The sequence below is a fragment of the Chamaea fasciata genome, unplaced genomic scaffold, assembly GCF_029207755.1.
Source record: "Chamaea fasciata isolate MVZ Bird 193981 ecotype frontalis unplaced genomic scaffold, bChaFas1.0.hap1 SCAF_11, whole genome shotgun sequence".
NCBI lineage: Eukaryota > Metazoa > Chordata > Aves > Passeriformes > Sylviidae > Chamaea > Chamaea fasciata.
In genome coordinates, this window is record NW_027094096.1 from 9,700,316 (window position 1) to 9,724,092 (window position 23,777).

General features: G+C 42.1%; 1 protein-coding gene across 3 annotated transcripts; it reads right to left on the reverse strand.

The window, feature by feature from the left end:
• On the reverse strand, window positions 1–23,777 carry SERPINE2 (serpin family E member 2). Of its 3 annotated transcripts, XM_066193171.1 has the most exons (11): window positions 23,726–23,777; window positions 10,461–10,530; window positions 10,043–10,317; window positions 8,743–8,862; window positions 7,386–7,613; window positions 6,123–6,320; window positions 3,418–3,616; window positions 3,177–3,277; window positions 2,076–2,162; window positions 1,443–1,526; window positions 1–669 (listed from the first exon to the last, which is right to left on the reverse strand). In XM_066193171.1, the coding sequence occupies exons 3-11, from the start codon at window positions 10,296–10,298 to the stop codon at window positions 632–634; spliced, it is 1,311 nt and encodes a 436-aa protein (XP_066049268.1). In that variant the 5' UTR covers window positions 10,299–10,317; window positions 10,461–10,530; window positions 23,726–23,777; the 3' UTR covers window positions 1–631. The 3 variants fall into 3 exon arrangements, with proteins under 3 accessions (XP_066049268.1, XP_066049267.1, XP_066049269.1); XM_066193170.1 differs by lacking the exon at window positions 10,461–10,530 and having other exon boundaries at window positions 23,726–23,773; XM_066193172.1 differs by lacking the exons at window positions 8,743–8,862; window positions 10,461–10,530 and having other exon boundaries at window positions 23,726–23,773.

Sequence of the window (23,777 nt, forward strand, 5' to 3'; positions counted from 1 at the left end):
TGACTGTTCATAATGCAGTTTTATTTTTTTCCTTTGTACAAAAACAAATATAAAATTTAAATCCAATAGAAAGTGTATACTAGCAATGACAAGTTTACATTACAATGAGACAGGACAATGCGATGTGTATTGAACACCACATTAGTTTGAAAACTCTCAGTGATACATGCACTATATAAAAACTGCTAGAACTTTTATTCTATTTCTACCAAGAATATCCAGGTACCAAGATACTCAAGAACCAAAAGTAATCTTGGTAAGTGATATCTATAAAATTAGACCTTTTCCACACACAAGAAGAAACCAACATTAATAGAAACATTTATCATTCTTCATTAAAATCCTCTCACAAAAAGCCATACATAAAATTCTTAGTAGATACAGAAAAAGCTCAGAAGCTGTTAGCATAGGTAACCATTCAGTAGTTTAGAGAATCTTTTAGACATTTTGAAGAGATACTGCAGTTTTCAATCTCTATTTTCCCCACAAAGCCAGAACTATGTCGACTCCTGTTTCAAAACCTAGTCAGTGGTTAAAACTAGTTCTTGAGTGAAGTCAAAGAGTAGTGTACAAAATATTTAACAGAACAGGGGTGTGCCTGTTTACTTCTTGAAGAAAGTCTTTTCCACATTCAAGGTTTGTTTATTTGTCCCATAAACAAGATTGTACCTGAGGGATTAAACAAAAACAAGGATTACCATAGTCTGTAAATAGAGGTAAACTTTTCCATGAAACCACTAAGTCCACAGAGCACAGCCAAGCCACCTCATCAGTCTTGTGCAGCCTGTCTCGGGTCTGTGAGCCCAGGGAAGTGCATGTTTGGATACGTGGGTAGCTCCTATTTCTAGAGACACACAGCCCTCTTGATGCTGTGTGAAGCCTTGGGATGGGGCCTGCTGCCAGCTCTTCCCCCAGTGCTGGCAGCAGCACCTTGTTCCCCACTAACAGCCATACTGGTCCTACATGTCACTGCAATAAGGGCAATTCTTGGAGAGCCAGCCCATAGTGCAGAGAAGCCCTAAGCACTATATTGGAACACTCACTTATGTTCAGAGCAGGATGGAGCAACACTCTAGATCTCCAACCCCCAAATTTGCCTTGGCCCTCACTACCTGACTGTCCAGAAAACTGGGTCCTATTCACCAATTCACTATCAGTAAAGAGTTGTTTCCCCTGCACTCAGGGGAACTATGACTATTACAGACTCTTCTCTTATACCCACAAACCTGCCATGCTTGTTTCTGTTAACTTGACACCCAAAATGTATTTTTTCCCCTGTTCCAAGTTGTATTCCCAATAAAATAATCTAAAATTAAAGGCACAAAAATGCACTTGCAGGAATTTTTTTGAAGTTACTCAGTAACTCCAGACTTCTTTAGTCACTATTACATAGCCGCTACTCAACTTCTGAGGCAACAAAAGTACTTACAGATGCTGCTTACCTGTAGGATTGTGCCGGATGAAAAATACAAATGGTCTGTCTACTATGAACCAAGGAGGGGATGACCTGGCTATTAAAATTGCAGCTTGCAAAAAAAAAAAAAAAAAAAGATTTAGAGTGAGACAAATCAAGCACCATAATGCATTATATACTCTATCAAAGTAAAGTTTCCTTGTAGATATTTATGTGTGTGTGTATATATATATAGGCTTGAATAGGTGCAGACAAATGCCTAAAACCTACCTATTTGGACACTGAAAGCCACACAAGTCACATGATATTCTTACTGGAAGCATTTAAGAAGACCCACAGAGCTGGAAGTCTTGGGTTGTCACCCAAAGGCTGTAGTAGCTTACTCCTCTTTGTAACCTGGATAGCCAGAACATGCTATCAGTGGCCTGATATAAAGTCTAAAAACTATGAGAAGACACTGCTCTAGAAGTAAGCCTGTTTTTATTTCTTACAGTGTTCAACACTGGAAGTTGAGATTTTCCTGAGAAATTACATAAAACCCATGAACTGATCTGAGTGAGCGTATTGCTGCAGTGATCTCCTAGTGGGCTATCTTTGCCTAGTGCCATAGCCTTCTAATGGAGTTTTCCCAAGTCTGACAGTTATCAGTACAATTGCTTACTTGTCGCTGCAGAAGCTTTGGTTCCATCTTCACTAACTTCAATTTTTGTCTTTTGCAGGACATTAGATACATGAAGACCTTCTGTTCCTGAAAGACCCAAGGAGAACAGCACCTTCGGTAAAACTCACTGAGAGAGTCCTGAAGTAGTTTGTAGCTAAGCAGCTCTGTCAGCATGGTTCAGAATACTAAAAGCTGCTACAATCCTGCTAGAATCCCAAAGCTGCAGTGCAAAACAATACTTTTGAATACAGCCACTGAGTAATTACAAAAATAGGGAATAACCTATCTTACTCCTCCTTCCTCCCCACTTACTAGGTTTTCTTATTGATAGTTTAACTTAAAAGTGCTCAAATGCATTTTTAGTTTTAATTTTAAAAAAACCTGAAAAAATTTGCTATCTGAATTTAAGTTACACTCCCATGTGTCTCAATATCCGTGGGAAAAAAAACACTTAGTAACATACCTTACTTTCAATGAAACACAGGAATTTGTTTCCAAATTAAGCCAGCACAAGGTAAGCTTTTTTATTAGACAGTTCTATAGAAGCTAATCAGGATTTAGTGAAAGCAAAGAGAAATAAGATGACATTTTACAGCCATGAGTCCAAAAGTGTTTACACGCCATTTTCAGATACCAATATTTTCAGCTCTGAGTTGGTTCAGAGTCCTTTAAAGTGTGAATGTTTTTCACACATGCTTTCTTAGAGCTCGAGAAAAAGTCACTAAACACATACTTCAGGGAGGTTACATAGTGCAGTTGCAGTATTTGCTACAGACTAAGGTATGGTATTGTTTAAATCCTGCCAAAGATTTCAGACAATGCTCGAGACCCTCAGACTGCAGTATCAAATCTTAAGAACTGACCAGCATGATTTACTGCTGTAATGTAAGATAAGGGAGGAAAAAAGCCACTGCAATGCTGAACAGAAGCAAGCAGTCATGCCTGGCTGGCTACAACATAAAACCAGCTCCAATGTCATGGCAACACTTAGCCAAGAGAAAGCAGACAACTGCATTGGCAAAGCAGCACTTTATTCAGAGCTAGAAACTATGAAGGACCACCATGAATTAAAAAAAAAAAAAACAAAAAAAAAAACCTTACTTGTTATTTTTGCAAAGTTTGCCTTTGACTGGTCAAACATATCTGTAATACCAAGTGCTTGCAGAGGTTCCTTTAAGTCTGTTTCTGCTTCTGCTGTGAATCTGATTGGAACAAAGAAAGAATGCATCAGTATTATGGAGGAAAGGCACCTGAAGTATTCCTTCTCCTGTATCCGATGAGATACATATAAATAACCCCCCAAATACTCCCTGAAGAAGGAATGGATTATATAAGTACTTACTTTGGTAAAATAACCTGCACTCTTTTTGCTACCATGGTTGTCATCCAGCTTCCTATTGTTTTTGTGCTGATGTGGGGGATGATAGCAGAGAGTGGTGTTGTGCTTTCGGTGGGCAGTGCAATCAACATGCTGATCATTTCCCCGTGGTATGGCAGCTCAATGATGTTGTACCACAGCTCATTCGGGGTACTTGTAGTGCCTAAAAGTAAAATAGAAATAAACAAGCTCAAACAAACTTGTGAGCCATAGCCCTAAAGGCCTTAAATCCGTACCTTAACACAACTACTGCTAGAAGACTCTGTCAGGAAAGCTTTGCCTACATCTCAAAACCAACTCCAAAGTCCCAGACTTCCTACTGGGCAACCCTTCAAAAGGCATGGTCTCTGTATGGATGCTAGTATGACATAAAACACAGACAGGATGATACCATGGAGAAAATATTCATTTAACATACATACTGTTTCCCAGACAAATCTCACCAGCCCAGAGCAGCAAGCCAGCTACGTTAGAAGTGACCAGGTCTGTGAATTAGCTGGATCTCTGCCTCAGATCTCAGCTGTACCAGAACCAACTGTGAACTCAGGGGAAAGAAAAAAAAAGAAAAGAAAAGAAAAAAAAAAAAAAAAAAAAAAAAAAAAGGCAAGGAATAGCAGCAGACTATCTTTTCAAACTGAAGAGATTTTGCAGACAAGCTTGTTCCTCCAAGAGTTATTGGAGGACCTCCTGGTTCCTGTCTGAAGTAGTCTGTTGCATTTGCTTAATTTTCTTGCTTAATAAGGATCTGATTAGGAAGCAATCTGAAGTCTTTTGAGATAGTGGAAAGCAGCCACTTTGAGGCAGTGCAGTGCAAGAGGCCAATTAGATGAGATGGAGGGAGATAGCAAGGCATCCAAGTTACAGCAAGACTGTCTTTGAGCAACCCTATCCTCCTCCAAGCTCCTTTTGCTTACTGTGGTGTGGGATTTCTGGCATGTGGCTGGGAAGCAAATGCTTTTTATAGTAGTTTCAAGTTAAAATCTGTCAGTTTAACTACAGACAGTGTTTCAGGCAAGGTTTTAGGATAGCAGCAAGATCTTACTATCTTTCCCCTTTCTTTCTTCATCTAAATCTGTAGTTGTCAGCCCAAGCTGAAAATCAACAGCTTCATTACAAATTTAATCCTATTGCCAAGGGCCATGAAACCTGCCCTAAACTCATATTGCTACAAAACTGGCAGTATTGCGCCTCTGCTTCACAGGAATCACGTCAAAGTTGGCAGTTTCACTATTCCTTTTATTATGGCAATGGTTCTCAGGCTGGAGCCTACAGATCTAACACTGCTTGCAGAAGTCAGCTCCAGGACAGTCACACAAGGTAAGTGCTGCTTTCCTGATTTGCAACATGCTACTATCATTACTGAGCCAGGAGGGGAGCTTAGCTTCAGTCAGCTGATGGGACTGAAGATACTTAAGATACTTAAACTTTTAAAGACCCCATCGAAAGCATGGATGAAGGAGAAGCCCTGTTTTAGAAAATCCAGAGACACAAAAATTCAAATGAGTCCTCAGCAAATGAGTAACTCAGCAGTATTTCTCTTGTTCCTTTTTAGCCTTAATAGTTTCACTAGCTTAAGCATAGGCCAACATAATGGATATTATAACCAGCATCAGAAGTCAAAACCCTTTAAGATAATAGTCTTGCTAAACCTCACGTTAAGGTATTAACATCTTTGAAACTCCAAAATTAGTATATACTGCAGTAGGCTTTCCCAATTCCCCCAGCTCACACTTTCAGCACTTAAAGTATTACATTACATCTGCTCTAAAATACAGGTTTGGGACAGAGTCACAGCTGTTTAACATAAGTCTACTAATATTAGTTGAGCACTACTGACAGCAAAACTAGGCACTTAAAAGCACAGCGTGTCTTGCTTTTAGATTTATAGCAAGCTGTATTCTCAGGTCTATTTCTCAGACTGTATTTAGCACACGTGGATATAACTTCCAGGCAGCACTTCTAAGAAGGATGCAACACAAGTTTTTAATCAGAGCATCCATCTTACTTTGACCACTAAAATCCCCATAAGGCTGCAAACTGGAGCTCTGAAGTACATTGTCAGTCACATCAAGCTGCTGGTGTCAGCTTTGAGTGTCTCTGTGGAAGTCTGGCAGAACCTGCTGAACTTCTTTTCACTTATGACTCAGTCTGAAGAGCAGTTTCACACCTCAGGAGATACAGCCAACATTCTAAGCCAGCTCCTCTGGCTCCCATAGGACTGGAGACAGTGCAAGTCCCATTTCTCTATGTGCAGTAAAATATAAACTGATTCTACTCCTAGCTTTCATATACAGCTCACCACCAGACAGCTCTACCATTCTGCCTGTTGGCAGCTTTCCTTTACTCTCAGCCCTCATAAACATGTACTTTTCTTTCTTACAGCAAAGTTTAACTAACATGCAAATTTCTCCATTTGGGTACTTCAGACTTTCCCTTTTGAAGGCAAAGACTAAGGCAATACTTAAAGTATCCAGCCTTAAGGCAACTGTTAAGTACCTTGCCCATGCCTGAGCAGCACGAGACACACTTCTGTAACACAATCCATCTATATCAGCTACAAGAAGCAATACCATTAAACACCACATGCACAGCAAGATCTTGTTTCAGTTTGAAAGGAAAGAGCAAATTGTACATCTACTGTTGGTGATGGTGGGAGTCACTGAGCTTACCACAGCGGAAGATGGACAACTGGGACAGCATAGGAACTTGGTAGGTCTTCCCATCAGCTCCATAAAACGGCCGTTTCTTTGTATTTTCAGGTCGAAATCGTGATTTCCATAAGCCCTTGAAATACACAGCATTCACTAAAACCAGTCTGGTCAAACTGCCTTCAATATCATCTGGAGCTACAACCTGATCAATCATGCCTAGAAGAAATAAAGGAATTCTTGAGTATTTGCTGTTGTAACACTGGCCAACTGTTTTTGAAGAACCTGACACATGTATTACTTTAGACCTCTTGACCTGTGAGTGTGCCAGCTCCTCACAGGGCAATATATTTAAAATTCATAGTCAATGGTACTCTTTGTCAAAAAGCAAACATTTGGGATAACTAGAAATAAACATATCTTGCTAATTGATAGCCTGGTGTTTTAACAACTAACAAGGCTCTATCCTTTCCAGCATGAAAGCAGATCTAAGACTGTGTAGAATAGGTGGAATAGTTTCAGCTGAAACACCTCCCCATTCACACACTGCTTGCAACATTGCTATGCAAAACTGGTGATATGGTCGAGAAAGAATTTGACAGCCTCACTTCACAAATACCACATCCAACATCATTAACACACTCCTCACATCCAGGAGGGACTTGTTTTAGCTCCAAAAGGTACCAAAACCACAGTTCACCTAGACTGGGTGCAAAATGTGATCTCTGGCTTTAGCATTTGTAAGCTTGACAATTGGTTCAACAGGCTTGAAGCATGAGGAGTTCTGTCAAGGCAGGGTTAGTTAATAATCCTCCACTAACCATAAGTCCTAAGAACAGGGTCATATCTTAAGACAATTTAGGGCAGTCAGAGCAAAAGCTGAACTACCCTATAGCTTCCTATAAGTCTGATTTACTGAGTAAGACATCTGAGTTGCCTGAAAGCATCTATGTTTGAGAAAGCATGGACCCCAGACAATTGTGCTTGGACTTCTCACCAGTTACATGAATGCAAGGAAGAGTAAAAGCTGCTCTGATCCCATGGATGGACGGACACACAGCCCAAACACATCCCTCCAGGCCACCACACAGGCATATCTGCTGGGGCAACAAGACTGCTGGTTCCTGACCCACCAGCTCTAAAACATCACACTAATGCCAGCTAAAAGACAGTTCTGAGCTGCAGAACAGAGCTTTCTCTACCTCTCTTTCTCCAGTATTTCCACCTGAATTGATGGTCTCAGACACCACCCTGCCATGCACAAAGGGACTCACCAATACTCACCCCTTGTTTCATTTTTCACCCATTGGTTGATGGAATCACATGCTGCATTTGGGTCCTCGAAGTCCACACTCTTGACGCTGCACTGAAACACCTCTTTGTTCCTTGTAACAAAAGGCACTTCCATTTTAAAGCCACTCTTTGCAAACACTGCATTGGCAATTGTTACAATGTCCTTATTCTTTTTTGAGACTATCAGCCTGTTTATCTTCTTTAAGGCTTTACCAACTCCTAGTTGGAAAAAACAGCAAGATTAATTTAGAATAACTTGATAAACCAACAGTGACTTTATATGCAACAATTAGAGACATGAAAAGCCAGACATTAAGTGCTGGACTAGAAAAGGAAGACCAAAGCAAGCATTCTGAAAGGACTTCCAAAATACCCATTTCTGATGTCTCATCTGCATAACACTACTGGTTCTCAGCAAAAACATGAACCTCCACTATGATGCCTGTTGCACCTCTAGCTGTCTGCTCAGAGTGTTACAGACAGTGCTTGGGATTATACTGAGGTTCAAATACTAGTGTAGAGCTACAAACCATGCTCTTCCACCGAACAAACTGTTCCGAAAATATTTCATATCCTATAAGCCAGGTCACTTGTCAGTTCCCTGACAATGACAAAGAAAATCAAAGGGTCAGTCTGCTCACTCTGAGAGCTCTGCAGAATTTGCATAACAATTGGCCTTGAGCCTCAGAATGTAAAACAAAAATTGTCTTCCTTTCCATTTACTGCAGAAAAAAGGAAGCTGTCAAGATCCTTAAAATAAACTTCCAAGTTGAGCCTTAGTTTCCTTAAAGACTAAGTCTGAGCCTAAATCAGCTACAAGCAGGAGTTAATCTCTTAACACATGAGCTTGCCTCTAAAAAAAAGGAAAAAGGAAAGTAGTAGCTTCCAGTGCTTAGTCAAGATCTTCAGGACCTGAAAGCAGATTGTACGAAGTGCTTGCTAGCTCCTTCACTGTGTGTGAGGGAAAGCATATGGCAGCACAGAACTGCTGTGTTCACCACAGCCAGTTCTCCTGTGTAACACCTTATCACCTACACACTGCCAGGCAGGCAGCTTCACGCTCAACCACTGTATCAAACAGCATCCTTGGGTGGCTGTTATTATTGGGTTTCCTCTGTTTCCCAATACAATTTAGGCAGAAACATTTCCTGACTACTTTCTCACGTAGACAAACAAGAGATATGAAAGGAATAAATTAGTTCAGAGTTATTCTCTCAGCTGCATGTAAGAAAAAGCCTCAGATGGCTTTGCTGTTTCATGTATCACGAATGCTTTAACAGCACCACTGGTATGAATCTCTACATGTTCACTCTCCAATATTATGGGCAAATTCTTTTTGAGAACATACCATAACAGAGGTTCTCAAACTGTATTCTGTGGACCACTGGTGGTCCACGGAGCACTTGCTGGTGGTCCGGGGAGAGCTGGCTGGTCTCATGATGCTGGCTCTCCTCTTTGCTTCCAGCTGCTAAATTGCATTAAAAGACAGCTAAAGACAAATTAAATACTTTTCAACTATTACCCTTCCAAAGCAGCAGTTGCTACAGTTGCCAAAGGACTAAGGTAGTCACGAACAAGAGCAGGGGAAACCCGTGCAAGGACATAAGTCTCTAACCAGGTAGTGGCTACCTTCTAAGATGTTTGAGAACCTCTGTGTCTCACAGGATTACGAAGTCTGAAGGCCAAATAAAACCAGTTGAGATAATGCTTTAACATTCTTGCAAGTACTTAGATTTTGAGCATTCAAATGCTCCTAGAGCTGATTATCCCATGAAGAGATTTCAATCTACATCTTTTAGATGTTAAGGTGTCAAATCATTTTGTTGTACTTTAAATCCAGGATCAAAACAGCAAAGCAAATGAAGACAGGACAACATGTTATATGACAACATGTTATATGACAATACTGCTCGAGATTTAAATGTGCACTTACCTCCTGGAGGGTTTTCTATTCTTGGAAGTAAGGCAGAATGCTGGCACTAAGATGTTAAGTCTTGCTGGCAAACACTCACAAAAATAGCATGCAAATTAAAGCAGTAAGAATCTTCAGCCTACTCCCTCTGGAGGGGCAGACATTGGCAGAGGAATATGAACACAGATGCATGCAGTGTCAGGCACAGGCAAGCAGAAATGGCTATTTCAAGAAGAGGGCACTACAAGAACTACACATACAAGGATTCTGACAGCAGAAACACACAAACAAAACTGAAGAGCAAAGTGAAACTATCAATTGTATGGTTAGTTTGCACTGCTTTCAGTGAGGTGCCAAGAAATATCCTCTTGCCCTGTTATCTAAGGAGTGGCACATTAAAGGTTGTTCAGTACAGCCTGAAATGTAGTACTGCCACCTTCCTGCTCAGAGGTAGCACTGGACCACCATCCACCCTCTTCTAGAATACCAATTTGGCAAGGACAAAGGCAGCTGTAGCCAGGGCCCTGAAGTCATTAACCAAGCTGCTTATAAGCCAGTTTGGGTATATGGACATGCCCACTGCTCAAATTGCCAATTAACTTCAAGCATGTCCATTTTGTGCTTTGGTAAACAGAGTTAATTGACGCATGATGCAATCTACCACACTTTGAAAGCCATCTCATACATCATGAAGAGTCTGACAAAACACACCCAAAACCACCTTAGGATCACTGACCATTTACACTGTATCTCATCATAGTTGTCAGCTGCTTCTTTGTCTTGCCATCAGCTCCCAGCTGCAACACCCCCAGGACTGATGCAATCCCGTGAGGAGAAACAACAACATTGTCCTGAGGCTTAGCTTTCACTATTTGATTGAAGACCTGGATTCCAACATCAGAGCTAAGCTCCTCCAGAGGATAAAAACTGAACTGGGAACATACAGACATTAAAGTCCCAAGAACAAAGAGGAGTGAAAAGTGCCAGTTCATGATTCCTGGTTGGAGATACCTGCAAGAAAATAAGAAGGGAAAGTAAAGTCAGCTTTCACAAATACAGCACTTTTAACATAAATTCTTTTTACCTAAAGAGCAGGCAAGTCTTGCACACGTGCCACACACCATCTACAGAGCTCATACCTGTGCTGTACTTACCACTACCAGGGTTTTAGGTCTAGGGGTTTCCAGATGCAGTGATAATCATGACAGAGCTAGATATCAGTGCCTATATAAAGGACAAAAGCCACCAAGTCAGGAGACTACCTCCCACCACACCCAAGTTCAGATAGTTTTGTGTTTCAGCTAAGTGAGCCTTGGCACTCTATTTAGATTGCCCTTTATGGTAAGTGAGTGCTAAGAAGTGTTGTGGTATGGTGCTCACCCACTAGTATGTGATGCACAGTACACCTCCTAGATCATTTTCTGCAGTGAAGTGAAGCATATATATATGCAAACAAACCTTCTGTTGTGGGAATTTACACCTGCCTAGAACAATAAGAGTTAGCTGCATATTTCTCATTCTCAATAATAAGAACGTAGAGGAAAATTTTAGATTTTAAAATGCAAATGTTGAACTTGGATTTTAACCTGTACTTTCCCATTTATGAAAATAGAGCACCTAATGAATACAGAATGAAATTAACATTCAAAATGGGCGTATCGTCATCTGCAGGTCTAACACCTGACAGAATTCAGTACTATTACCCATGAGCTCCCAAGAACCGAAGCACAAGCAGCAGCAACAACATTTTGTTCAGGACCCATCAGCAACTGATTATAGAGAGCCAAGCCCAAATGTCAAATGCTGAGCACTGTAACTCCGGGGCTGTATTTCCTCCTCATGAAACTGCATTCAACACTTTTTGTTAGGGCAAAGAGATACTTAGAGAAACATGCAATAATCTCCAATTTTGCTGAATTATGTTCCCTGTTCACAACATTTTTCAGACATTTCATTTGCACAGTTAGGAGCCCTGACTTCCATTTCCAGACCAGCCAGGAGCCTGTTCCCTCACCGAGCTGACATCAGCACAAAGGCTGCAGAAGGTAGACAACTAAATGAAGGGTAATTTGCATAACAAATGCAAAAACAGGTCTCGGCTGCCCTGGAGCCCCCTGTGCAGCAAGCGTGGCACACTTGCTCTTCTAGGTGCAGCAGCCCAGGGCGCTGGGGCCCAGCAGAGCCACAGCCTTGTCATTCCCAGCCTCCTCCCACACACCCCAAGGAGCTGTGCCATCGCCAGCCTACCTACGCTGTGAGTTCAAACCATGCTGGAGCACTTGACTACCAGAAAACCAGCTGGTGTTTGTACAGATTTGTTTAATCATCTTTTAATAGCATGTACTTTAACTGTGCTAAAACACTTGAAAGCCACAAATACAGCGTTTCCACTTTCTTCTACACCATTTGAGGGGACAAAGTTGGCTTCGTCAAAATTTGTCATTGCAGAATAAACCAAATGCTGAAAATGCAATAATGCAGGAGTTCAGACACCTTTCTCCCCCAAATTCAACTTTATTATACTTCTGAGCAGAGGAACTTGTTGGATTGATTTAAGTTATGCAAGAAAAAGTGAAAATGCTGTCCTACAAAGCAGGGTAAGAGCCCACCCAATAATTAAGTCTTTTCCATCAGCCTACAAATTCCCCAAGGAGTTCTGAAGTCACTTCCTGTCTGAAGTGCAATTCCTTCCAAAGGAGCTTCATATCAGCCATCTACTGCGACTACTCAGGCTTAGTCCAAAATTTAGACTGGACTGTGCCAGCTGCAGCTGAGACCCGCAGGAAGAAAACCCAAGCACCATAGACTGGGTTTGTGACCCCCTGAGGCAGGTTATGAGTCCCTCCTATGTTCGTCTTGCACCCCTCACCACCACCTAAAGCAAGAAAATGTCATCGGGGAGAGAGCCAGCAGCCTGACAGGGAAAGTAAACTTGCACTTTTAAAAAAAAAATTTAAATAATATTCTTCAGTGTTTTTTGATACTAACAGAAACCACCTGAAACATCTAGTTTTGTTCTTCAGGGCAAGGATTCCCTCTTTCACAGGCAATAGCTCCACACTGACACTGCTGCTTTTTGCAGGAAGCACTCCAAGAAAAGCTATGGTTAGGGCTACCTTTTAGGGTTGTCTTCGGTGGTTTGGTGATAATCTCTTCTCCCAAACCTGGAAACACAAGGGGTAGTTTAAACAAATTCTTAATCCAAATACTAAGCAGACTTACACCTCAACCTAATATCTTGGCGAAAAGAAACTTCAAGGCCCTAAAACTATTACCAAGTCCTACTACATACACTTAGAAACAAGCAATGGCTCATGTTGGTGCAATACAGCCTGTCCCACTTAGTGATGGACAGGGACAGTACCAGGTAACTATCACACTGTACAGTTTGAGCTGTAATTTGAAAACCAGGCTTTTGACCAAGGCAGCTCCACCTGACAGCAAACCAGAAGAAACTGGTTATTTTGAGGGCAATCTACCCTTGACACATTATATGGCAAGAAGCATACTATGAGGGCAGAGACAGGAGTGATATTTTTGAAATCAAATAAAACAATGTTTCATTGTCATTTACATCCTTCATCTGCACAAGCCTAACTGAAGTCAGACATTTCTCTTCTTGCCTTACCCAGAGTATATTACAAGTCTCCAAGTTTTCTACTTCACTAGTGTCAGTCAGTCCCTGACAGACTCAGCGGGACAGCCTTGCATTTTCCCCATGACATGTGAAGCCCTGTCAAAACAATCCAACCCTGCTCCCAAGGCCACTGCTGCAGAATTTTGGGGTTTTTTTTGTTTCAACCTAATACCTCCTGCATCTGGTTTCCCCAGAATTCTCCATATTTGCCTAACCTCTCCCTCCTGACACACCATTAAGACCATGGGTTGGTCTCTGGTTTGGAGCACAAGCTCTAGCAGACACCTATTCAGTAAGTGAAATAAAGCCATGCAGTGCTCTGAGCATGGAAAAAGAGTAAAACCACTTCATCATGAGTTACGGAGCAGTCACTTCCTAGCCTGGCCCTGCTGTAGCCACTGAATAACTTAACCAGGTAACTGGGGAGATAATTGGATCCTTGAGAAGCGGTGTCCCTGTAATTGAAGTTTCCATCATGGATTTCAGTAAATTCAACTTGTATGCAGTTCAGGACCAAGAAGTGCATTTGCATATCCTGAAAGAAACAGCTTAAGTACAGTGCTGGGAGAAGAAATCCAAAAGGATGTATGATGTGTAGGATGGAAAACAGCTGACCTGCTATACAGAATATCAACAAGCTTTCAACAAGCTTTCATAACACTGACGCTAAAAACTTAGTGATAGTTAAATCTGAATCTAATTCTTCAGAAAACCAAACAAAAATCCAAGCTAGGCATTTCTTTGCCTGTGACCTTTATATTTTTTACAAAGTTAACTGAGAAGGAGGAAAGTGTATAGGCGAATTCATTTACATAAATGTGGGCTTTTGCAAGATGCTGGATCAAAAAAAAGTCCCTCTTTAGGGTAGGCTGCCCACTTCTTAGACTGAGCACTTACAGGAAGGACAACATCCACAATTTAAACTTCTCTACACGCAACAGAAACACTGTTACTAACCCAAAGAATCGTAGTCAGCGTTATCATACATTGCAATGTTATGCAAATCCAGTTAACCCTAATGCTAGAGTTTCTGAGCAAAACAGATCAGTGTCACACATTCATCTATATGAGAGATACCATTTCCACTGCAAGCACACCGAGAACTCCACTCCCCCTGCCTCAATGAACAGCACCACCCCAAGTCCTGTACATCTCACTAAAGTACCACTTATAACTCTGTTATAACTCTAACTGCAGAGCCTAGCCTAAGTCACAAAAGGATTTTTAGACAACTGTTCCAGCCAGGCACAGAGCTCTGGGGAAGGCAGAAGAGGAAAACAGCAGCATGTCCTACGTACACCAAAGGTTCTGTGTTGTTTCATGACAGATGATGAAAAGTCTTCAGCCTACCAACCTTGGGATGAGCTCAGTTTCATACTGGTGTTGCAAGCCCTCAGACATATTGGGCAGGATACTCAATTCTCACTAGGCTCAACTGTTCAGATCACCTCAAAAGTACCTAGTTTACGTTTTTTGGATTAAATTATTATGGAAGTAGTTATATCAACAAAGTAGACATGATGCTTTCAGCCTGCACTTACAGAATGCTTGTATAAATATAACTTTGCTTTTGTAACAGACTGTTTAATCTGTCTAGAAAAGCAATTGGTGGAGCAGGGAAATTTACATCTTCAGCCCCAGGCACAAAAAACTGCTAACAATGAAGAACCTCCTATAGCAAAAAGCTAGCTTAGGAAGGTCTTCATTTTCAGAGAGCCAAACCAAGCTGCTGCAATCTTCCCAGAAGGAAGAAGAAAAATTAGTTTGGTTCAAGATCAGAGGCAAAAACGTGATCAGAAAAAATACCCATATTTAATATCTGAGCTGGAGAAAAGCCTGTCCCAGAGAGGCTGAAGAACACTTTGCAGTGGATTGAGGATGAAATAATGAACTGCACAAAGATTTTTAGATATCTGTAATGACTGCACTGTGAGACACCTCCAAGTGTTTATTTTGAAGCTTGTCTTCAACAGCAGTAATGTATAATCCAAAAGGCTCCTTCTTGCAGTTCCAAGATTGATTCTGTAGTTTCTTTAAAGACATATAAAGCATAGGGAAGCTTAGACACCAGACTGCACTTCTGTAAACAGCTGTAACCAAACAGCAGCAAGGACAGCTAAAGGGACTAAAAGTGAAGAGCAGTCTCACAGCATTGCTGGTCTCACTGTATTAAGCCCAAAAACCTCACATCCCCTGAGCCCACGTGGCAGGCACTGGGCAGCCTGTGTGACCAGAGAAAGTCAGCCTGGAACAAATATTCAGGGACCTCTCCAAGTCTGAGATGTTGATGTTTCTATGCCACTGTCATCTGGGCTACTAATTTAAAAGTCTTATTTCAGTTGACATATGAGCTGAAAGAAAGCAGCTTCACTTCAGGCATTTAACCAACTCTCTTCAGCAGGACTGAATAAATACTCAACCAAACTTGTTAACAGTCATTAAAGGAGCTGGCTGAACACACAGCAATTGTTTCTCCCAAGCAAGGAAACCACTCTGGTTGCAGTGGGAGGTCATATGCTGGGTCTTGTTTTTCAGCTGATGCCTGCTCAGCAGCATGGTAAAACACTCCAGCCTCTTGGCAGGCTTCCCCCCACCTCATAGGTGCTCGACTCCCCTTTTGCCTAAGCCTCTTACATACCAAAGCCTTCAGTTTCAATATCCTCTCCTCATCCCGAACCTGAGTTCAGCCTGCTGAAGTTCTGGCTTCTTCCACATGACAGATCCGGGAAATGGTTCATCTTCCTACCACATTTTCTGATACGTCCTGAACGCTGGCTCTCCCTTTTCATCTAAGAACTCCTTCTATTATTACTCAATACCTGGAAAGTTTAGTATATGCAGAGCATTTCCAAGAAGGGATGCTTGCTAGGTTTTAAACAGCTCCATATTCACATTGCTCTGAAGAGGAGAAAGTTACCATCAACAAGACACAAACGTAACTTGTACACAGAGATAAGCAGGAAGTGATGGGTTTTTAAAAGAAATAATTTTATATCTTAAAACATTGGTCTGACTTCAGGCACAACAGCCAGCACTGCACATGAATGCAAAAAGCATGGTACTGGTTCTGAAGATTTCCCCTCCTAGCCATAATCTTTTCTCAGCTATTCCTGTTTCTCTCAGGTCTTTAGTGCATTCTGGAAAGCCTGTTCAGCTGTGCCCAACCAGCCTCCCCTGCCAAGTGGGAACTTCCCTGCAGAGCACCAGCTTGTAAAACCAGCTGGTCGCACATAGGAACCATCTCTTTGTCCAAGCACTGCCCCCACACGAGCAGGAAGCTGGAGTTCAGTGCTTCTTTATGAAGAGTCCTGACCACCACGATTTTCTGGGAGTTTCTGTGAAGCATGAAGTGCAGAGAGACAAGCTCCATTACAAACTGTCTGTAGCCTCGTGACCAGGGTCCCAGTTAACAAGCCAGACTAAATTTTGTCACCAGTATCTATCTTCTACAGCATTTGGTGGTGGTTCATGGTAGTTAACTGCAAAGATCAATTTCACATCATGCAAAGCTGACCAGAGTTTTTTACTTCACCACTGAGCTGTAACTGTACAACCACTATGGAGGCACTATTCAGTTTCAAAACCACAGACAGGCATTTACGTATCATTTGCTTTTACTTCCATCCCTCATTTATACATGACTCAAAAAGCCAAATTTAGCTCTGCTTTATGAAGTAAATACAGTTGACAGGGCAGGGGGCTTATGAAGACTATTATGGTACTGCACAATTCTATCACCATTTTCAAATTTTATGTGTTCTCTTTTTACTGTCGGCTCAACTACAATTGCTGAAGTTTCCAGGTATTATTTATTCCTGTATTTAAAGTAGTTTCCACAGAATTCTCCAAGATCTAGTATCAAGTCTTAGGGTATCAGAAAGATTAAAGAGAATTATGTTTTTAATTTACTGGTGTCCCTTTATTAAAGAAGTGGTTTGGTTAATCTCAAGTTCTTTATGCAATGGGGGTATTTTAACATAATGAAGAAACAAGCATGGGACAGTCAGCTCATCAAGACTAATGCTGCAGAACCAGTTTCCCAAAAAGAGGGAGCACAGCAACGTTTCACAACATGGTGGGGAGGCTATACACTCTTCTCTGGACTCACCCCACTAGAGGGAACAGGGGTTCAACAATCACAGCATTTGCCTAAACTCACTTTTATGAGGTATTTTTTGTTTGGTTGGTTGGTTGTTGGGTTTGTTTTCTTTTGTGCAAGAGAGGCCTCATGGAACCCCAGTGCCCACATTCATTGTACATTAACAACGCTCACCATGCAACCACAGGCTCGTTAGGAGCCAAAGGCAAGCCTAGACCATTGCAAGGTCCCATTAATAAGGTACAGGTTAATAATTCTTTGGCAACAGGCTGTGTAAGAACAGACTTATGAAGTGAATAGCCCACAAGGTGCTGGACTAACAGTGGCTGGTGTCATATCAGGTACCTCTCCACCACCTTCACCCTAAGTCCCACCTCTGCTTTAGGATTTTACCATCTTTTCTTCCTTAAAAAAATATTAAAGGGAAACCCAGTACCCTTATTCATTATCTCTTGTTGCAGATCTCTTGGTGTCAGACTCTCACACCACTACACTCCCGCAGTGCAAACAAATCTGCTTCCCCTTTTCCCAAGCCAATTTTAATCCGCTGGCCAGTGACACATGCCCTGCCTCTTCCACCTACCAGCCTGGGAGAGTAGAAATGGATGTGTGGAGATGGCTCCATGGCCACTTGGGAACTGTGCTTGGACAAAAATGAATGCCAAGACCTTTCAGGACACATTCTCCTTCAGAAGGGTTAAGACACCAATATCTGTAACACTTGGACTTAAAGAACTGTCAAGCAAAGAAAAAAAAAAAAAACACCTGTGTAAGAAATCAAGAAAACTAAAGGTATAAAATTGGGTCTTTAAACCAAGAATTAGTATTTCAGAGCTTTGACAAGGCATGTGAGTTGCTGCAGAGTAGAAGGGAGATGACTGTTTCCCTTCTGATTCTACAACTTTTGGGTTTAGGTTACTTTACGGAAGAGGTACTTATATTTCCTACTACACAATGCTACAAAGCACAATTCCCATCACTCCACACTCTATGGTTCTGTCAGGGTTTACAGCAAAACTGAAAATTAGGCTATGGAGTCATACCATTTTTCCATTATTTACATTTTTATTACTCCTGGGAAACCAAGAAAGGTGGCAGGATCTATCAGCCACACAACATCCAACTAAAGCCAATGCATGCTGGGTTTAGAGATGCCCAACTGGCAACAGAAGATGGGGAAACAGTTTCCCAAGAGGACTTAAAAAAAACTCACTTAAAATAATGCAAGTAATATTGAATTACTTGCATTATTATAAGTTTTTACTTATCCCTCCTCCTTCAAGAGGAAAGACTATGGCAGTAACAGTGTTGGCAGTTCTCTAGTTACATGCAGCCAATACAGTCATGTCACTATAAAAATGAATTGGTACTCCAGTATTCTCTGTTCATAACAAGGACATTTATAAAAACTTGCATGCACACAAACTTGATAGCCAAAACCTAATACTTTAAGCATTTGTACGTAGGGAATGCTATCAAATGACAAAGTACTTGGAGAGATCAGGAACTCTGTTGTAACCATTTACTGCACTTGTGGTTGGAGATCTGCAGAGTAATAGGTGACTCGCCTTTTATTTATTTATTAATCACACTGTACAACATTAGCAATCAACCACTTCCTATTTGCAAGCTAATTTAGGAACCTTATCTGAAAAACTAGATAACAAATATAACCCTTGGAGTGCAACGTAGCCAAGTTATTAACATTTAAGATGAAAAATGTATATTGATTTTCTGTATCCAGGACGGCATCACTGAAACATACCTAAGCTCACAGGAACATGAGATAGTAGTTTTTAGTGGCCTTTTCTCAGCCATTCCAGCCCTAGCTTGAAGGTTACCCAAGAAGGATAAGGGCATTCACATTTGTCTTTACAGCACAGACATTTACTTATATTCATCTTTTCCCCCCAGAAAGCTCCAGAAGCAGAACTAGCCAACCACAAGAGCGTCAGAAGTCCCAGATGCTGTAAGGATGCAGGGATGAAGCCTTGTGCTGGGAACCCCATCCCAGCTCAGGTAGACATCTCCTCAGTCATCTGCAAGAAGACTTGCATTACCAGTTAATAAGAATTACCAGCTAGTTAAAGACATGTATTTAAGAAAACCCTCTTTTTGTTAAACTGATCTCACTTCTGACAGATGCCGCTGGCTTTACTACAGGTTTCTGGGAAGGCAAGACTGAAATTTCCACAGTAAAAAATGGGAAAACTGAGTATGAACTATGCACAAGAATTCTCCAAGAGCAGGTCATGACCTGGTATATAAAACTGTCTGATTCAGTTCAGCTTGAGAGTTTGTAGGCTGAGTTGTGAGCTGCGTTGGCTGAGCCTCCACAGAGTCCATCACTATTTCTGTAATGCAGATGACGAACCTCTGCAGAGGAAGTAGGCAATTAGCTGGGAAAGCAACCTCTTCAACCGAGCTGCCAGAGCAGCTGGAGGCCTCAGCTTGTTTAACTGCTGAGAAAGACACAGGAACAACTCTTTCTGGAAGAGATGGGTGTAGAACAAGATGGAGACATATAGCTAACAGATAATGCACCAACTTCTACACAGCATTTCTTAGACAACTTAGGGATGTGAAGCTACATAATAACAAAATTGAAGAGGAAAAATTAGTTATGTTCAGTTCTCCTCTTGGTTTTGTCCCTGTAAACTGTCAGAGCCAATGGGAAACTGCCCCTCTCCTATTCAAACAAAAAACCTCAAATCCTGTTCAGCCTTGGGCCAGCAGAAGCTTACAGCTCACACCAGATGACAGAACCATCTCAGAAGCAGTGAGAAACATCACTGAACACCTCAATATGCCCTTCTGCAAGAACAAAAGCTTAAAGAACAAGTTGTTAAATAATACAGAAAGCATTTCAGTAAAAAAACAGGCTTGGTCAAAGCTACATGGCTGATGAACATAAATTCATATCCCCTGTACATCAACCAAATCTTAGAGCTAGAATGTACCAGCATTTCTCACTAGTGCTTCTGGAGACTCCAGAGGGATTTACTACTGTAGCTTGCTGTCTCTTGGCAACTCACATTTATCACAAACCTTCCAACCTGTATGCCAAGGCCACTACATATACACAGCTTTGAACAGGCTTCTTCAGTTCAGCACTCACTGGCCATCAGTGTTGATGCCTTCCACAACTGCTTTCATGGTCCCATAATGCTGAAGAGAATGTCAGGCTGCTGTTTCCAAAGCCCAGGATGGCAACAGTAGACTGACTGCCTGAAGCCCACACTTTACATCACACGGCTGAGCATGGTCAGCAAAACTGACATTTTCACCACAGGGAGATAATGTCACAAGATGAATGTGCCTTCATACTTAAACTGCTTTGTGGCACAATTATCAGACTCCAGCATAAAGCAACTTCTGATTTCAACCTGAAAATAAGGGAAAAACTTCTTTTGGCCGTTAAAGGTGAACACCAGACCACAGAAAAGGTACAGCAGCTGCCAAAACACGTGTTTTTCCAGACACTGCTCAAAGAGAGGTGCTAATGGACTTAGAAAGCATTTCAGTTAGCACTTAAGTGTATTTCAAGGCCATGATAAACAGCTCAAGAACCTATGGCTTATACTAGCATTGCTACTAAAATTGCCCCATACTTTTCCAGTTGATTACTGGCTCTCACTACAGCAGAGACCTCAGCTCTGCTTGCAGAACTATTCACAGACGCATGAACTAGAGTCTGCCTCTAAAGAGACAGAAACAAGCGGAACACAGGACAGCTTTTTTTTTTTTTTTATAGCATGCCAGCCTAGAGGTTTGTGTAGCTCCAGCTGTAGAATGCTATCACCTCTTTTTGCCCTCCTCCCACCACTTTAACTGTCACAGAGGAGACACACCTGAATATGTACAGGGTTGCAGATATTCAGCTTTTTAGTTTTTACATAAAGAAGCTATCTACTTTAATAATAATAAAAACCTTCTTATACTTTCATAGTTCCCTAACTTACACTGAATCTTTACCTTTACACAGAATCTTTCAATTCATATGTAGGTGACTGACTACTCCATGCTACTACTACCTGCTCTTCAAAGCCAAAAAGAGGCAATTCTTTGTATCAGTACACTTATTCAAAAGATGTTTATGGCTAGTACAAGTGCACTGAATTACATGGTTCTTACAGGCCAGCACTTTGCTGTCAAACATGATTTGTTAGCTATGTCACAGGTGACTGGGAAGATGCCCAGAGGCACATAAAGATGACTGTATCTAGCAACAATTTACACATTAGTGATGATTATCCCTCTTTTCCCTGTCTTCTCATGTATAAAACCTTGGACTCTAGAGAATTACAGAATTCAGTTAAACCAAGTTGACTGGAAATGTTCTGATGATCAGAATTAATTTCCCCATAATTAGTATTACAAAAGCATGCTCTTTCATGCATGCTTGTGATTAAGCAATTCAAGCAGCCCAGACAACCCTAACCTCAGCTTCCAAGAAAAACCTTCCACCAAGCCTCAGCTTTTTCAAGAATGAGCACAGCAGTTCCTATCAAGAATCAAAAGCCACAACCAGCTGCACAAGCCAGGGAGATGCTGTGCCCACCACCACAAACCTCTACCCAGAGTTCCCTCTGAACTGATCCCTTGCTGTGGATACATGTAATTCATATACATCTCCATTGTAATTCCTAGAGTAAGGTGAGGTGGTTATTTTTCAGTATTTACACAGCCACATTCACTTTGATCTAGTCTAAAAATACCCGGTGCAACTTACTGGGCTCCCTGCTTGTCATTTTTCTGCCTAACAGATGCTGGTAAGGAACTCCAGGTCAGGAACACGTTTCTGCCTGTGTGATTTAGACACCCAGGCTAAAAGTCTCCACATGCCACTAAGACACGCTATTCTCCTGGTTGTCAATGACAACACCAAACAGAAGCTTCAACACTTCTGTATACACCTTGAGACAAAATCCACCGCGGGTTTCTGTTTTCTTTTTTGTTCTGACATGAGTTTTTATTGCCTCCCACATGAGATACATAGAGCTATATATAGATATAAATATATGTGTGACTATAGTGATGGCCATATCATCAATCAAAGCAAAGAGGAGTTCTACCAACCTGATACCTGGGGAGCACGTAAAACAGCAATGCCCAGAGAAGCTGCTTTCCAGCATCTCAGGAGCACTTGACACAATTTGCTTATAGGTTGCCTGACATACAGCTTGTCTGTAATTGTAAAAAGCTGTGGACTAGCATTCATCACTCAAAGTTTGCTCCTGTGCCAAACAGCTGCTACTCTCATGAGTTTAATCACACCCCACAAAATGCTAGATCTCCAGCCTAGTACATCTTATATGCAGCTGAATTAATGTAGTTAATAATTCTGCCTTTTTATTTGCATTGGTCTTCACCTCACGCTCCAAAGACTCATCTGAGCACTCAGCAGGCACGCAGCTGCTTTTCACTTTCCTCAAGGATGTCTGCAGCTTCTCTGAAGCTACACGGCAGCACAGCTGCTTACACCTACGTGCATTTTGTGAACAGTCCCTATGAAATCAGGTTTCTAATGAATTCCCATGGCAAGCTGGGGACAAGACATTATTAAATGCTCACACCAGAGAAAGTGAAGGAAGAAGAGGTCATTTTTCAGTGCAGTGAAAAAAAAGATTTTACCAGGTTTCTCATTCAGGAAGTTGCCCAAGAATGCAGTTACAACCACTAAAGCCAAACCACGTTCAGAATCATATGCAGGCACGAGAAAGGGGGAGAGAAATAAATCACACTAAGGCCTCTAATGCATAAACAGATATTCCCTAGTTTTATGGGAAATTTGACATTTTAACACCTATTTGTTAGTACAATGGTATCTCCAAAGGTATTGTTCTGTTAAGATCGTCCAACATTGCACAAAACTGAGCCAAAATATCAAGCACCGTTTTCACCAAGAGACAAAGGACTCTGTATTTCCAAACCTTCCCAGAACGCGACACACGAAGCAGCCCCCGTATCATTCCAAACTGAGCCGAGGTCAGTTTCGGCTAACCAGCTCTCCGCTTCAGCCCACAACGTGATGCCACCAGCCCCATCCAAACCCTGTTACAGCATCAGAATATCTCCCCAAAGGCCAATGGCCGTAAATGTTTCTCCCCCGTTACTCTGCCATCCGAAATGACAAGAAAATTTCAGTTACTAAGTGAATTGTGATTTATTACTTTTATTTAGCACAACAGCACCAAGCTCTCTCTCACAGCAGAGAAGAGACACGAACGAAAGCCAGCAAGTTCCAGTTTCCAAGCTCTCCCGGTGCAGCCGGTGCTCGGGAAATGCCACCTCTCCCGCACCGGGAGCGAAGCGTCTCCCGCGCCGCGCTAGCGATGCTACTACCCGCGGGCTGCTAGCCTCAAAACCCGCTTCTTTTGGGGGAAAAGCCCTCCCTGCTTGCAAAAAGCCAACACGCAGAAGAAACTCAGCGCGCCAGGAGCCTCACTCCCGGCACAGCGCCCACGCACCCGGAGCCGGGAAACTTGTGAGAGCAGGTAACAGGCAGCGCGCACCGGGGAGCCGCCGGAGCGACCCCCGCGGCCTCCGGGCTGCCAGCAGCCAAACTTTGGGTTCCCCGGTTCCTCCGCCCGGCGCCCCGGTCCCCTCCCGCCCCTCCGGCACGGCCGCACCGCCCGCACGGTGCCGGACGGTGCCGGACGGTGCCGGGCGGCCCCGCTCACCTCCCGCGCCGCTCTCCGCCCGCGGCCGCCGCTGCCCCACAGCCCCGCGCCG